Raw genomic sequence first — 14,753 nt, forward strand, 5'->3', positions numbered from 1 at the left:
CAGCCCCTCCCTGGGCAGGGCACAGCCCTGCAGCACCTTGGCCAAGGCCCATTACCCTCTAACCCTGGGCCCTGGGTTTCCCTCTGATTGCGGGCCTGTTCTGGGGGCAGAGGGTCCAGAGGAGGGAACTCCAGCTCCCAGACCCAGGAAGTCCCTTCTGCAGCATGACCTCATCTGAGGAGCTATCTCCCCTAGAAGCACCGGGGATGCTGAACCCAAACCCCACAGGAAGGAATTGTCCACCAGTCATCCAAGGCTCAAAATGACAGAAAAACCAGAATCTACTCTCAGGTCCACTTCCCAAATTCTCCCACCACACACCTACCTGCACCTGCTTGTCCACTCCACTGTGAGATTTGAGGGGGTTTCTCAAGTGCAGGCTATAACTGCCCAGTGCCTGAGGGGGTTTCTCAAGTGCAGGCTATAACTGCCCAGTGCCAGACTCCAGTTCTGGCCAGGGTGATCAGGAGCTGCAGGGCTGAGCCACACCTGATCCTGGAGAGAGGAGGGTGAAATGCAGAGGAAAGTGCATGCTGAAGCCTGCAAGCCAGGCCTGGTGCTCCAGGCACCAGAGTCAGGGTTGGGGTGTCTGCCTGGATGGTTGAGCATCACTGCAGGAGAAGCGGGAAAGACCTTGGGGGCTGAGGGAGCTGGCTGTGTCTGGGGCTGGCAGGCGGGACAGAGGTGAGAGTGGTGCGACCAGCCTGGTGGGTAGAAGCCGAGCTGACTATCTCTTGTCCAAAGTGAGAAAAGCAGCCGGACAAGGTAGTGCACTCCTGAGATCACAGTGGCTCAGGAAACCCAGGCAGGAGGATCATGAGTTCAAAGCCAGCTTCAGCAATTTAGGAATCACCTGAACAACTCAACAAGACCCTGCCTCTAAATAAAAGAGGAAAAGGGCTGGGGATGTGGTTCAGTGGTAAGCGACCCTGGTTTCAATCCCCAGTACCAAAAAAAAAAAAAAAAAAAAAAAGTGGGAAAAGCAGACCTGGGATTCAAGTTTCTTAAGCTCAGTAGCAGTGCAGTTCCGAGACTGGCCCTGAAGGAGGTGGGGCTCAGGCCTTTGGAGTGGACTGGTGGACAGGGATGCTGGACCCAAAGCCATGGAGAGAGTAGGTGGCATTCAAGTTCTCTTCCTCTTTCAGGCTGTGCTGACCTGAAGGGGTCCTGGAGTCTGAGCTGCAGGGGCCTCCAGGAGGGAGCATGGGGTGGGGACTTGGGCTTGCAGCTTTGCAGCGGAAGGGATGAGATGACCTGACCAGGACTGGAGGTCATCTTTCTGCACTTTCAGGGAATTCAGAGGCCTGGAGAGCAGACCTGGGTGTCCTGGGTCAGGCCCAAACTGGACCAGGCGCTGCAGCTTCACTCTTTGGAAGGTTCGTGGAAGCGTACTTGGGGCCCAGGTTTCCTGAGGATGGCACTCTGACTCTGGCACAAATGACCCCAAACCCCTGGTGGGCAAGAAGGAGAAGGGCCCTGGGGTCACTCCACTGCCACCCTGTGTCCTGGGCCCTGTGTCCAACTCCTCTGCATCCCAGGGATCACAGTGACCCATATCAGTCCTGCTTCCCTGGTTCCCTTGGGGCACCCCTGGACTCCCCTGCCCCTCAGTGAATCTGCAGTCCTGACCTCTCTCCTTCAGGTCAGGCTAGCCGCCCCTGCATGGCCCCCACCTCCACACCCCTCTGACTTCTGTCAAGTGGAGAGACAGTTAACTGCTCACCACCCACTTCTGCTCAGTCCTAAGGCACACCCTGAAATTTCTCTGAGTGATCATCATTGGATCATGTCTCTCACTTGTTCTAAAGTCTTCAGTGGCATCCTACGGCCCATGGGGAAGCCAGAACCCCAACTTGGCCATTGCTGGAAACTGGCTCATTCCACATGGTCCCAGGGAGGACTTTGAACCCCATCTTCACTCAGTCCACTGAAGAAGTCCCCTGCCTCCTGGTCCTTATTCACCTACATAGCCACATCCCAGAGGATGTTGCCCAGAGTCCCCAGCTCCCCATCCAGAGGCCATCATGCCTTCAAGGCTCTGTCCTGGGTGTGTTGTGGCCCTTAGAGGACAGGGCCATTTCTTGCCCAAAGATTAGAAGTGGACTTGGCATTGGGTATGCAGGAGAGAGGAACACTCAGCAGAGTGTCTGGGCACACACTTAGGCTCTTGCACAAAGGTGACCGTTACTTGCAAATGAGCACACACAACATGCAGGCATGAGTGCACAGGGATACACAGATGGGGATGCACACTTGAATGGAGCACAGATGTGTGCAGGATGTCCTGCCTCTTTGGACCACCAGAGAGAACAGCAGCAGACACTCGTCGAGGGCAGCAGAGCAGATCTTACCGAGACCACTGCACTGGGAGAAAGACCAGTGAAATGGCAGGGGCTGCTGTTGTTTTAGGCCTTCTATTAAAATTTTCTTTTTCTTTTTCTTAGGTATTGAGTATCCAATCCAGGGCTAGGAATATGCTCTACCACTGAGCTACATCCCAGTCCCATTATTATTTTTGCCTGATTTGGTGGTGCATGACTGTAATCCCAGTTACTTAGGAGACTGAGGCAGGAGGATCACAAGTTTGAGGCCAGCTTTGGCAACTTAGCATGACCGTGTCTCAAAATAAACAAATAAACAATATATTTTTGTGGTGGGTTGGGCATATAACTCAGTGGAAAAGTGCTTGCCTAACATGCTTGAGGCCCTGGGTCTGATCCCCCAGCACGTAACACACAGACACATGCACACATATATGCACATATACTTTGTGGTGTGTGTGTGTGTGGTACTGGGGATCAAACCCAGAGGTGTTTTATCCCTGAGCTACAACCTCAGACCTTTTTAATTTAGAGGCTGGGTCTTGGTAAGCTTCCCAGGCTGACCACACTCTTAAAACCTTCCTGCTTCAGCCTCTTGAGTCCCTGGGATCACAGACTGCCACCACCCCAGCTCCAAACCATATTTGTGACCAAGGTTTTTAAAGTGACCAAGGTTTTTAAAGGGAGAACATAGAGAGAATCAAAGAGGCTGGGCAAGTAGAAAATTACTGAAGATGGTCTGGCAAAATGGGTTGGGATGAAGCACATTTGGCAGTTTGGTAGCATTGAGTTTTCTTGAGCAGAGACTCAGAAGGGTCTGGGGGCATCTCAGGCCTAAATTGGTGCAGGTGAAGGCCAGGATGGAGGATGGGCACATCCCACTGCACACAGTTCAGGCAAGTCCTTTGTGTCCTGCAAGAGCTCATAGCTCACCACACATGGGCACTTGAGAACACAGGACAAGGGAGCATTCCTGGTTCCATTAGGTTTTCTGTGGTCCCTTCAGGAGCTTCAGGGTTGGGTGGAACCAAGAGCATCCTGAAGCTCTGACTCCAAACTATAAAGAAGCACCTGACTGAAACAGACCTTGAGAGTCTGCTTAGCTCCCAACCAGAGCCTATGGGAGGTAGTTTTTTGTTTTTGCATTTTTCCCTGGTTTTAAAAATAAACTTTATTTTGGAATAATTTCAGATTTCAGAAAAGTGGAAATTTTGCCAAGTGTAGTGAGTTCCTATGTGCCCCTCCCTAATCATTGCCATGTGGTCTGGCAGCACTGGGAGCCCCTGTGGGGCATCTCTCCACTGCAGCCAGACTTCCTCATCAATGTCCTCCTTCTGTCCCACAGGTCCCCCCAGTGTGCCACAATGCTTCAGGTTGTCACGAAGCCTCAGGTTCTGGCTGTGACACGTTCTCCAGTTTCCCTTGTTTTTCTGAGGAGCACCAGCTCAGGTGTTGCACGGTTCCCTCAGCCAGGGTCGGTCAGAGGCACTTCCCCATGGCTAGACAGAGGTGAGGTGCCCTTCTCCCCACAGCACAAGGGTACCTACATCCACACACTCACCTGGTGGTACTAGCCAGGATCAACTGAGTGAGATAGCACTGCCAGGTGCCCTGGCCATGGAGGTCCCTCTATCCCTTTCGTGGCCCTACTCTTTAGAGTAGACCCCAAAGCCCATTCCACACTCAAGGTGTGTGTGGGGCTGGTCACCTGCTGGAGGAGGAGAATCTGCAGTGCCGCCAGGGCGCCCTCGGGAGTTTCTTTCTTGTTCATCCTCTTTTCCACACACTTACTCAGGCTTGGGTATGGTTCAGCACAGGCGGCTCTGGCCTTCATCTGTGGGCACCTGTGACCGGGGGCTTTCTTCCTTGCACCTTTTGCAGGTCCAAGGCACTCATCTTGCCTTTTCCTGCCTGTACCAGCACTACCCTGTCTCCAAGGAGCCCCACCCCGGCTCCCTTTAGTCATCAGAAATGCTCTTGTTTACGTTGTTACTGACCTGTCCATTGTCTGAGTCCCTCCCAGGGCACTCCAGACCTAGAATGTCCTGACCACATGATAGGCTCCTGTGGCACCTGTCCAGTGGGTGAATGCACCCACCAAGGGACCCCAGAGAACCTCTGCTGGTAGAAGGGGAGGGCCCGCATCCCTGGGGAAGGACACAGCCTCCATCCCACAGGCCTCTAGGGGCCACAGTCACTGGCCTTCTCCCTCTCCCAGGCCCCAGCTGGGAGGCAGGACCACGGGGCCCTGGGTAAGTGCTTCCCCTCCCCGCTTGGGGAGATTCCTGGCATGTAGTAGGTTCTTAGCAAACATGCCCTGCTCTCCCCTTCCTCCCAGGGCCAGCCTGACCCAACATGCTGCCATAGCTCCCAGTACCTCCTCCCCTCCTGTGTCCCAGCCTGAAGGCCTGGCTGCCCAGCCTGGCAGTACCCAAAAGAACCGGGACACAGGGAGAGAGCCAGGTGTCCCTTCTCCTGCAGTGCTATCTGCAGAGCGATCACCAGCCGGTGCAATGCAGGCCCCTGGGGAGGCCAGGACTGCCCAGCCCCCATGGTCCTGCCAGTGCAGACCCAGATGGAATTACAGCTCCAGGCTTGCGCCTGAGAGGGGTAGCAGTGCTTCCCTCTAAGCCTGGCAAGACCTGTTTTAGGGCTGTAATGTACCCAAGGCTGTGCTGGAGCTGAGGACAGAGTCTAGCGGACTCCATGTGGGATGGGGTGAGGGTCAGGCAAGTATTCCCCCCAATGGAAGTGACACCTCAGGGAGACCACCGGGATGAATGGGGGAAGGGGGCCATGAGGAGGAAGAGGGGCAGCAAACCAGGGCCAGCACCCAAGAGAGAGGCCCGCTGGGAAGAGGGGCCATGGAGAACCCCCCAGGGTCTGTGGTCAGCCCAAGCTGTCAGCATACCCTTAGAGGAAAGGCCCACGGAGAGGCCCCACTCCATGCCTCAGCCTAGCAAGGACCTACTCCAGGGCACCTGCTTGGTCCTGCTGGGGCCCCTGCTGCATCCTGTCTCTGTGCTGGCCACGGCAGTTGGCACTGTCAGACTGCCCCTTCCCCTCTGTCTGCTGGGCCCTGGGACCCCAGCCCCTTCCCTTTCTCTTCCGCCCCCAACACTGCTCCTCTGTTCTTGGGCCCTTAGCATCTCCCCTGCCAGGCACAAGGCAGGTGTGGCCTCACCATGACCTGGCGGGGAGGTGGGGAAGCCCGGAACGCAGAGGCCTGGTGCTGGGCGGGAGGTGGAGCAGGGACTGGGAAGGAGGACTGACAGTTGGCAGTACTACTTTGGAAGGACGGCTGGGGGTGAGCGAGTGCTTGGAACAGAGATGGGGCGACAGTTGGCAGTGGCAGCTGGAGTGGCAGTTGGGGCTTGGCAGGGGCATAGGACTGGAGGGCAGTTGGGGTGGGGCAGCCACAGGGTTGGCAGGTAGCCCCTGGCTCAGAGCAGTTCTGGAGGGTGGTCTTGGGGAGGCCTGAGCAGGAGGGCAGGGCCAGCTGGCACTGGACCTGACCAAGTTATGCCTAGGAGGAGGTCCACTTCACTCCAGCCTGGGTGAGACACCCTCCCCAGCCCATGGGTGTGGCATTGCTGCAGTCCAAGGCCAACCTCCCCTGCACAGCAGGACCCAGGATGACGTGCCATGGGCGGTTCCCTGGGCAGCCCCAGTGTCCTGCAGTGGGTGTCTGTTTCCCTGCCCAGCTCTCTGCCGCTCTCTGGATTTCCAGCAAAGGCCTGGAGAGGGCAGGGACAGGTTATGGGCAGTTCCCTGGGAGGGGGCAGGACTCCCGGGGCTGTTGCCATGGGGACGGCTGAGCAACACCACTGGCTGGAGAATAAACAGGCAGGTTCTCTGACCAGTGACTGAGACAAAGAAAAGCACAGCAAACCCAGCTAGAGTAGCTGGGGAAGATGGGGGTGGTGGTGAGGGCCCTGGCGATGGCAGGGAGGGTGGGTGCCCCCACGACAGTCGACACTCGACACTCGGAAGGAAGACAGGAAGGGATATTTGCTGTTCCTTTGTCATTTTCTTTCCCAAAGCTCCTCCCTGTGTGCTCTTCACAAAAGCAGCCCCTGAGAGGAGACAGGCACCTGGCACAGGGCTGGACCCCTCCCTCCTCCTCTGCCCTACTGAAGCCACATGATGGGGGTGGAAGGCAGGCAGCCAGCTGGCGGAGTGTGGCACAGGGGTCTCTGAGCATAGGTCTGCAGAGGCTGTATGTGTGGCTTGCCAGCCATGTGACTCTGCCCCTGTGGCTGGCTCTTGTGGATACAGTCCAGGTCCTGGGGCCAAGAGGGCACGTTCTGAGGGGCTGCCATTAGCAAGAACACCCGTGACAAGAGCAGCTTCTGTACCCTGCTTCAAATCCTGTCTCCTCAGAATGCCTGGCTTCTGGCTGCTCATCCCTTGCAGCTTTGGGGTGTCCCTAGGCAGGACCCAGACATGCTCACACAGGTGGCTGGAGTGGGCTTTCGCAAATGACCACACCACACAGTAGGGACAAGGGTGACCTGCAGGGCCTTGGGTGCCCATTTGTTTGCCTGTCTTGTCCACCCATTTGTTGAAGGTAGGGACCACGTCCAATCCCTAGTGGCACCTCTGTCCCCCTGCCTCTGAAGCCCATTATATGCTTGCATCCTCACCTATTTCCAGAACTGTCTTCAGGGTGTAACTGCCTGTGTCCATGAGAAGCCCATGGCTGTCAGGCACCAGCAACCAGGGGACAGCAGCAAGAAAGGGGTGATCCAGTCCAGTCTGGCATCTGCCTGCCTCCAGCCCAGCCCCCAGCAGCTTTGTGGGTGCTGGGCCTGATGAAGGCAGGGTTCCTTGGCCACGCAGCACATTGACCCATCAAAGCAGGCATCTATGTGGCATGCAGTCCAGGTCTGTGTCCTCCACCCTGCTGCCCAGTGTTTCTCAGAGGCTGCAGCTGCTGCTGCTGCTTTCTGTTTTTGTTTTTAAATGGTAAAGAGGTTTATCTCTCAGAACAACCAGGGTGTGGAGATAGGGTGGCTTTAGGAGCAGGTTGATCAGGGCTCTGTTTCTGGGGCTTGTTTTTGGTTTTGCCTTTTGAATGCCTTGGCTTTTATGTCCAGGCTACTTGATTTGCTGTTGGCACTTGGCACAGGAAAGATGAGAATCTTGGTCCTAGTCACTGGCAGTGCTGCTGGGGGTGGGAAGCAGGAGTGGGTCCCTCTGTCCTGGCTCATCCTAGGATCCAATAAGAGTAGAGAGGCACCTGGCCTGGCAGGTGGAATGGGCCTTGTAGTGGTGGGACGTGCTGGTTCTCTCACCTGCAGGCCTCTGAGCAAGAACTGAGCACCAGAGTGCTCTGGTAGGCAGCCTCGACTGTTCTACAGGCCTGCATGAAACCTGGAAGTGGCACACCAACACTGTCGTCATTGGCGGGTGTCTGCCACCCCACTATCTGGGGAAAAACAGGCTGTCTCTGAGAAAGATGACATAAGAGGTCTCTCCTGGCTTCACTTCCTCCTATGGGCTCCAACAGAGCTCCAGGTCAGTGGGTAGTGGGGGTGTGTGTGGTTATCTGCACACAGTACCCTCTGCCTCCTCAAAGGGAAGAAGCGGGTGACCAGTCAGACTCTCTTTTAGGCCTAGAGGCAGACACTTCTCAGGGTGATTGTGCCCAGCCCCCACTTCTTCAGGGCCAGGGACACTTGGGCTCATCCCAAGTGGGTCCTCCTGAAAAGAGGCTTCGGATGTTATTTCCTGGACCAGCTCTGCCAGTCCAGGCGGCTGGCGAGAGGCTGGGGCGAGGGCGCCTGCACAGCCTGCTCCAGGCGCCGGGGAGCAGTGAGGAGTGTCTCAGGCTTCCATCGCTGGCTGCCAGACCTCGGCTCGCCCTTGCTCTCTCAAGGAGAATTCCCCCCAGCCTGCCCTCCCACTGCCGCCGGGTGAATGCCTCCTTACACATCCAGAGAAAGCCTCCATCATGGCCCGCCGCCTCCCACCTCCCGAGGAATTCCGCGGCGCTGGCCCCGCAGGGAGGCAGGGCGCGGACCGCCGGGCGCTTTGCGATTGGTTGTTCTGGCGGTGTTCGACTCCTCTGCGTGGCTGGCCGGCCACAGGCTCACCTCCCTTCCCGCCGCCGTGCTGGGAGGAGGAAGCGAGGTGGCCTTTACCCCCGAGCAGACCAGCCAGGAATGTGGGGCCGAGCTCCCCATTCTGTCCTCCGGAGGACTCGAGGACAGCGAGGCAAGAAAAGAGGCGCTGGCCTCACAGTGCCACTGGGGACGGGGTGGGAAGAGACCCCTCTGGGGCACAAATCGAGATCCGATCGCCCGCTGGAGGATCCCAGCAAGACCCGGGCCGTTTGCCTTCCGCCCTTTCCAAAGCCCCGCGCCCCACCGGGTCGACGGCACCACGAAAGGACCTACGCGCCACTGCTCTTAATTGGCCAAAACCCAGCCCCAGTGGCGGGCATCGCCACGTGGCCTGCGCCCCAAGGTGCGCCAACCCACTGGTACACCGAAGTCCTCAGATGGCGGGGGCGCGCCGTAGCCAGGCTCTCCCAGGCACAGCGCCATGGGCGGCCTTTGAGCGTCTAGGCGCCCGGTGATCCGAGGCCCGTCTATCCGCCTGTGCTGGTGAGAAAGTCGCGAAGTTTGCCAGATGCGCGCACCGCGACGGAGCGTCGGGGTTCGGGGACAACCGGTGACCCGAGGACCAGCGCGCTCCAGAAACGGGCGCGTATGCAACGCCAGGTGCGCGGTCCGCGGGGCCGGGCGCCCTCGCCCAGCCCGCCTCTCTCATCGGGTGGTCTCCCCGCTGCCCGACACCCACGGGGAAGAGACGCGCGGGCCGGGGACCCCAGCCGCGCCGCCCCAGCGCCCGCCAGCCAGGGGAGGGGGCTTCCCACAATGCCCAGCGAGCTTCAGCTGGCACTTCCGCTGTCCGGCAGCCACGGGGGGGCCGCGCAGACCGACCGCCGCACGGCCCCCGCCAGCCCGCAGCGCGGAGCCGCCGGGAGAGGGGCGGGGCGGCGGCCGGCGGCGGGGGGCGGGGCCGGGGCGGCGGCTGTGGCCGGGCGCCGCGCGGACCAATCAGCGGCTGGCGGGCGCGCGCCGGGGGCGGGGTCAGGGTCCGCGGGCGGGGCGCGCGCGGGCGGCGGGCCGCGGGGCTGGAGCGGCGCGGGGGCGCGCGCCGGCCTGACGGACGGACAGACGGACAGGCGGGCGGACCGAGCAGCCCCGGCGAGCGCGCAGCTCGGACCCGCCCGCACGCAGCGCTCGCCCGCGGCGGCACGATCACCGGCGCCGGTCCGGCGGTCCCGGCCCCCGCCCGCGCCCCATGGGGTCACAGGTAAGCGGCGCCGGCTCATTGTCCGCGCGGCGGGGCTGGCGCACCGTGGCGGGGACCGGCCGGGCCGGGCCGCTGCAGCCGGGCTGCTCCGAGCCCGGCGCGCCCCCGCTCCACGGCCCGCCACGCCCCGCCCCGCGGGGGCGCCCTCCCGGGGGCGATCGGCGCCCGGCGGCGATGGGGGCGGCGCGCTGACCCCGGCCGCGGGTCCCGGCCCGAGTGGCGTGGGCGGGGCGGCACGGGTCCCTGCGGGGCTGAGCGCGGAGGCGGCGGCGGCCGAGGCGGCGGGCTACCCAGCCCCTCGGCCCCCGGCACCTCCTGCCGCCGCCGACGCGGTCCCTCCCCCGTCACCTCCGAAAGGGGAATTTTCCAGCTGGTAATTTCTGCTGCGTCAACGCCCGGCCCCGGGAGGCAGCCCGGGGGCGTCCCGCGCCCCCCGCCCGCGCCGCCCCGCGCGTCCCCCGCCTGCGCAGCGGAGCCGCACCCGGACCCGCCCGCGCTGAGTTTGCCAAGAGTCGGAACTGCGGGAGGTGGGCGCAGGCAGGTCTCCGCGTCCTGCCGGGCCTTGGGGGTCATTGTCTTCCTAGAAGCCGGACGCCGGCCCAGTCTCCATTTTAATCATGGGCCGAACCCGGGCGCAGGGCCCTGGCGGCCGGGCGGCGAGGGGCGCGCAGAGAAGACGCGGCGCGCGGAGCGCACGGGGCGCGCGGAGCGAGCGGGGTCCGCTGCGAGCCGCGTCTTTGTTTCCCTGTAAATAGACTTGTCAGTTTCACCGGGTAGCGCAAGACAGTGTCTGACAACTCAATCCCGAGGGCAAATGGGGAATTTTCTGCGCCAGAGAGAGGGCTCTGGCCAGTTGGGGTTCACCCGTCCTGCTAAGAATTTCACTGTTTGAAGGATTAAAGAACTATATACTATATAGGGCTGGACTGAGGAGCCCGAGGGCAAGCCAAATAGGGCGAAGAACAGATAATTTCATACATCGAAGAAATATAAACAAAAGAAAGTTTGATTGAGATTCTAGGCGAATTTCAGTAGCATTCAGCGCTACAATCTCAGCGGAGCACTTGGCGAGGGACATACTGGCAAGATTGTTATCAGCATTGTTTAAAGAAATGCTAATTAGGAAACGTGTTTCGCTAGTGGCCAGGACACCGACACCTGTGCAGGGAGTGCTCCTGTGCATCCGAGTTGTGTGGTTGCAGTGTTTCACGTAGCTGTGTCGTCGAGGCTAACTTTCCGTGTTTGGGTGACAGACTGGTGGATCCACTCTTGCTGGCCCTCTTGTTGCCGGTGTAAGGCAGTATTTCCACTCAGCAAAAATGGAAAACAGTTTGTTCCTCAAAAGGAGAGTTATCGAAGCAAACGTTAGTATTTTATCATAGGATTCTTCCATTTGGTATAACTTTGTGATCGTATTAGATATGAAAACTTTGGTCTTGTTATTACAGAAAAGATTAGGTAAATAATGGGAATACTTAGGCAGAAGCTTTTTGCAGATGTAAGTAGGAATTTAACACTATTCCCTAAAAAGCTTGTAATTGTTTCCATATCCTTTACTGAAAGGAAGAGGGGTTACTGTGAGATTCCTCTCTAGAGTGGTGGAATACGCTCACTGGGATGCCTGGAAATCCAAAATTCAGTTTTGCCTCAGGCCCGCCTGGGGACAGCATTTAATTAAGCCTCTCACTGACAGCATCCTGGATGTAAGAGTTTTATTTTGCTTAGATAACTTATGTTCAGGTTTAGCAGCTTTTATGTGAATGTAGGTTGTCCTGTATCTCAGGCCTTAATCCACCCTCTCCTTTCCGGCTGGGACTGATTGGCTGCTGGAGTACTGGCCCCCTTGACATTGCGTCCCCACCTCGGTCATACTAGGGTCAAGTTGACCCACGGCCTGTGGCTTCCCGGGTCCCTCAATCACAAGTAGCACAGTTACCAGAGGCAAGCCAGGTGCAGCGGTAACTGCTCCACAGGTAGAGCGAAATGCCCCAAGCGTAGACACTGGTCATTGTCTGGAGATGTTTTATTTACAAACACTGTTAAACCGAATTACATGTTAACAGTGAACTTTCCAGCACTGTCCTTGTGGGGTTCTTCAAATTAAGGGAAACTGGGCCACTCTGTCCCTGTGGTCTGTGTTTCTGGGGCGGCTGCTCAGCCGTGGTCCTCTGTGCTTTATCAGAGGTCTTAGACCAGCCTCCAGGAACTGAGGAGACCCACTTAGTGTGTGGTGCTCAGAAAGCACCACAAGCTGGGGAAGTTGAGCTGATTCTCATGTTGCTGTCATTTTCTGTGCTCAGGCGCCCTCTTGGCTGCTGTTATGAGAGAAAAGTTCTAGAAACCATTGCTCTCCATTATGCTCACTCCAGTGTTCCAACACTTGCTTTGGGGAATTCTGTTTTGGGGACTACATCTTCTTGCCCAACTCTTGTTCTCATAAAAATGTGGGCTTTGTCTTCTGCTCTGATGTGCGTATTTTACCTTAAGTTCTCTGGAGTAATGGCAGACTGTTAGTTCCCCTGTGACTCTGCCTTTCTCTGGGGGAAGAAAGAAGATCCCTGTGGTTGCCGGAGTTTCTGAATCGCTCCACCCCATGAAAAGTGGAGGATGCAGTGTCTTGATCGAGGCCACAAGACTTACATCTTTGAAATACATCCTCTTGTTCCAGTCTTGGTTACCTGGCTCTGGCTGCAGCTCTGGCTTTGGCACAGCCAGATCTGGTGCTGAGAGAATGCAGAGTGTTGGGGCTGAGACCAGGAATCCGTGGGTCTCCTCCCTTCTGCTGTTCTCACTCAGACACTTTGCCTTCATTGGCACACTCAGGTGGTGCCGTGGTTTGCTGTGGTGGGAGAATGTGCCTGACTGTGTTGTTTATAGGTGGGAAAGTGGAAAGCCCTTTCTAACAGATGAGTTCTTCTGTGGAGGGTTAGAGCTAGCAGGCTCCTCAAATTTGATCTGAGTCTGACTTTTGTGGGATTTTCTGTTGGATGTTGACATTCAGCAAAGTCATTTAACTCTAACTTAGATTTTAAAATTACTAAGTTGTGTGTTTTTTGTGTTATTTCTTTTCCTGGTGCTGGGAACGGAACCCAGGGCCTTGAGCATGTTAGGCAAGCTCTTAACACTGAGTTGTACCCCAGCCCTGAACATTTCAAAGTATATTTAAACATCATGGCTTGGATTTAACTGACTGACCTAGGTATTTCGGGGACAACTGAGAACCTTAGCATATTTTTTAACTGCACTGACAGAGCTTTTTGTGTTTCCACAGATGTGCCCTTGGAGCTGTGTGGAGACACCCAGGGTTTTCATGACCACTTCGTGGTGTTATTGAGGTCCTGCTGTGCACCAGCCTTCAGGCCAGGTTGGGGACAGAGTGCCAGTGGTCTGTGGGGAAACATCAGGGGCACACAGGGGCCACTGATGTGGTGATGTGGTCCAAGAGGTGGGAGAGAGCCGCCTTGAGGACTGGGAAGAGGACAGAGAGTACACAGACTGCAGGGTATGGAGCGGCTTGTGTCTGCCCAAGCCTCCTGAGCCAGGGTTCCAAAGAACCGCATCTGGTCTGTTTTGTGGAGTGTGGACTGTCCATGAGGGCAGGCTGGAGGGGGTAGCTTGGGGGTCACCTGTGGGGTGGGCAAGAGAAGGGTGTCTCCACGCCACCTGGAGCTCTTACTCCAGTTCGCAGTCCCTTCCTGAGCATCCACCCTGCAAGACCCTCTCCTTGTCGGGGAGCTCACTGCGCAATTCCCTTTCTGCCCAGTGCTGTGTTCAGGTGTCCCAGGTCCTAGTGTCTCCTCTCCCTGTCTGCTTGTTGCTCTCTGATTTGCTAATGCCTCTGTCCTTCCGGTCACCTGCAAGATCAAAACGATTCATGAGTGTGTGTGAAAGATGGATTTTTTAAAAAGTGTCTTAACTTACATAAAAGTTGGACAGCGTCACTACTTACATGGGCTGCAGATCCCCTTCTGTTTTTGAGACAGTTTTGTTTCGTTTGTAGCTTCATCTCTGTCCTTTTAACCACTTGAGGAAGCGAGGTCTCACTCACTTAGTAAGGGACCCTCTTTTTCACCAGCAGCATGCACAGCATGCAGGGCTCTGTGTAGAGGTTTGCAGCAAGGCACTGCTGCATCTTGGGCTGGGGTGGTAGGTCTGTGTGCTGAGACAGGACTGTGCCTCTTCGCAGGTTTGTCAGATGCATACCTAGAATGAGCTTTGAAGACAAAGTCTCAGTCTTCAGTCTTGTCCTGGTGCAGCCCTATTATCAGACTTGAGATCCTTCTTCCTCAGCCTCCTGTAGGTGGGATGACAGGGATGATTGCTCTAACCCTGTTTGAATCTTTTTTTTTTTTTTTTTGGTACCAGGGATTGAACCCAGGAGTGCTTAACTGCTGAGCTACATCCCCATCCCTTTTTTATATTTTATTTAGAGACAGGGTCTTGCTGAGTTGTTAAGTGCCTCACTAAGTTACTGAGGTTGGCTTTGAATTCACGATCCTCCTGAGTTGCTGGGATCATAGACATATGCCACCATGATGCCTGGCCCCTGTTTAAATCTTAAGATAGGTTTGCTATGTGCTGTTCTCATCGACCCATTGAGCACTAGAGCCTGAACAGCAGTATACTTTGATTTAGGAATTCAGAACCAACTTAGAAATTTTGGTAGGAATCAGAAATTACTCAGCATCATTTAGAGGAGAGGGAACTGACCGAAGAGGTGACCCCTGCAGGTGAGACTGGTGCTCAATGCCATCATTGTCCTCCAGCCACAGAATGCTGCTTTCTGTGTTCCAAGGAACCTGCCTAATCAAGTGTAGACCAGCGTGCTCAACTTCTAGGGTATTCCTCATGCCTTAGCCTGACCTGAGTAGTTGTCACCCATCCAAAGAAGCTGCCTCTCGCCTGAGACCCTGCTCTGCTGGTCTGTAAGGGGATGTGTATCACCCAAGCCTCCCTCCACTCAAACAACCACTTTTCCAGATGTAATCTGGTCATTCCCATTAGCTCCGAGAGGAGTCCACTCCCTGGCTGACATGCCTTATTGCAGAAGAAAACGAAGTAGTCATGCAGACTGCGGACACACATTTTCAAGAGGACAAAGTTCAG

General features: G+C 56.7%; 2 protein-coding genes across 5 annotated transcripts in view; both read left to right on the forward strand.

Moving 5' to 3' along the window:
* Nucleotides 1-8,478: 8,478 nt before the first annotated feature.
* Zbtb46 (zinc finger and BTB domain containing 46) overlaps nt 8,479-14,753 on the forward strand; it is a 75,830-nt gene continuing 69,555 nt past the window's right edge. For 2 of the 4 annotated variants that reach the window (XM_047534981.1, XM_047535000.1), the window contains exon 1: nt 9,465-9,647. The gene's annotated coding sequence lies outside the window, so the exon portion shown is untranslated. Of the gene's footprint in view, nt 8,793-8,918; nt 9,050-9,464; nt 9,648-14,753 lie in introns of those variants that run through there. The other 2 variants (XM_047534989.1, XM_047534985.1) reach the window with 2 other exon arrangements.
* On the forward strand, nt 9,038-10,024 carry LOC124974339 (skin secretory protein xP2-like). The gene has a single exon (XM_047537678.1). The coding sequence runs from the start codon at nt 9,038-9,040 to the stop codon at nt 10,022-10,024; it is 987 nt and encodes a 328-aa protein (XP_047393634.1).

The sequence above is a fragment of the Sciurus carolinensis genome, chromosome 2 (genome assembly GCF_902686445.1).
Source record: "Sciurus carolinensis chromosome 2, mSciCar1.2, whole genome shotgun sequence".
NCBI lineage: Eukaryota > Metazoa > Chordata > Mammalia > Rodentia > Sciuridae > Sciurus > Sciurus carolinensis.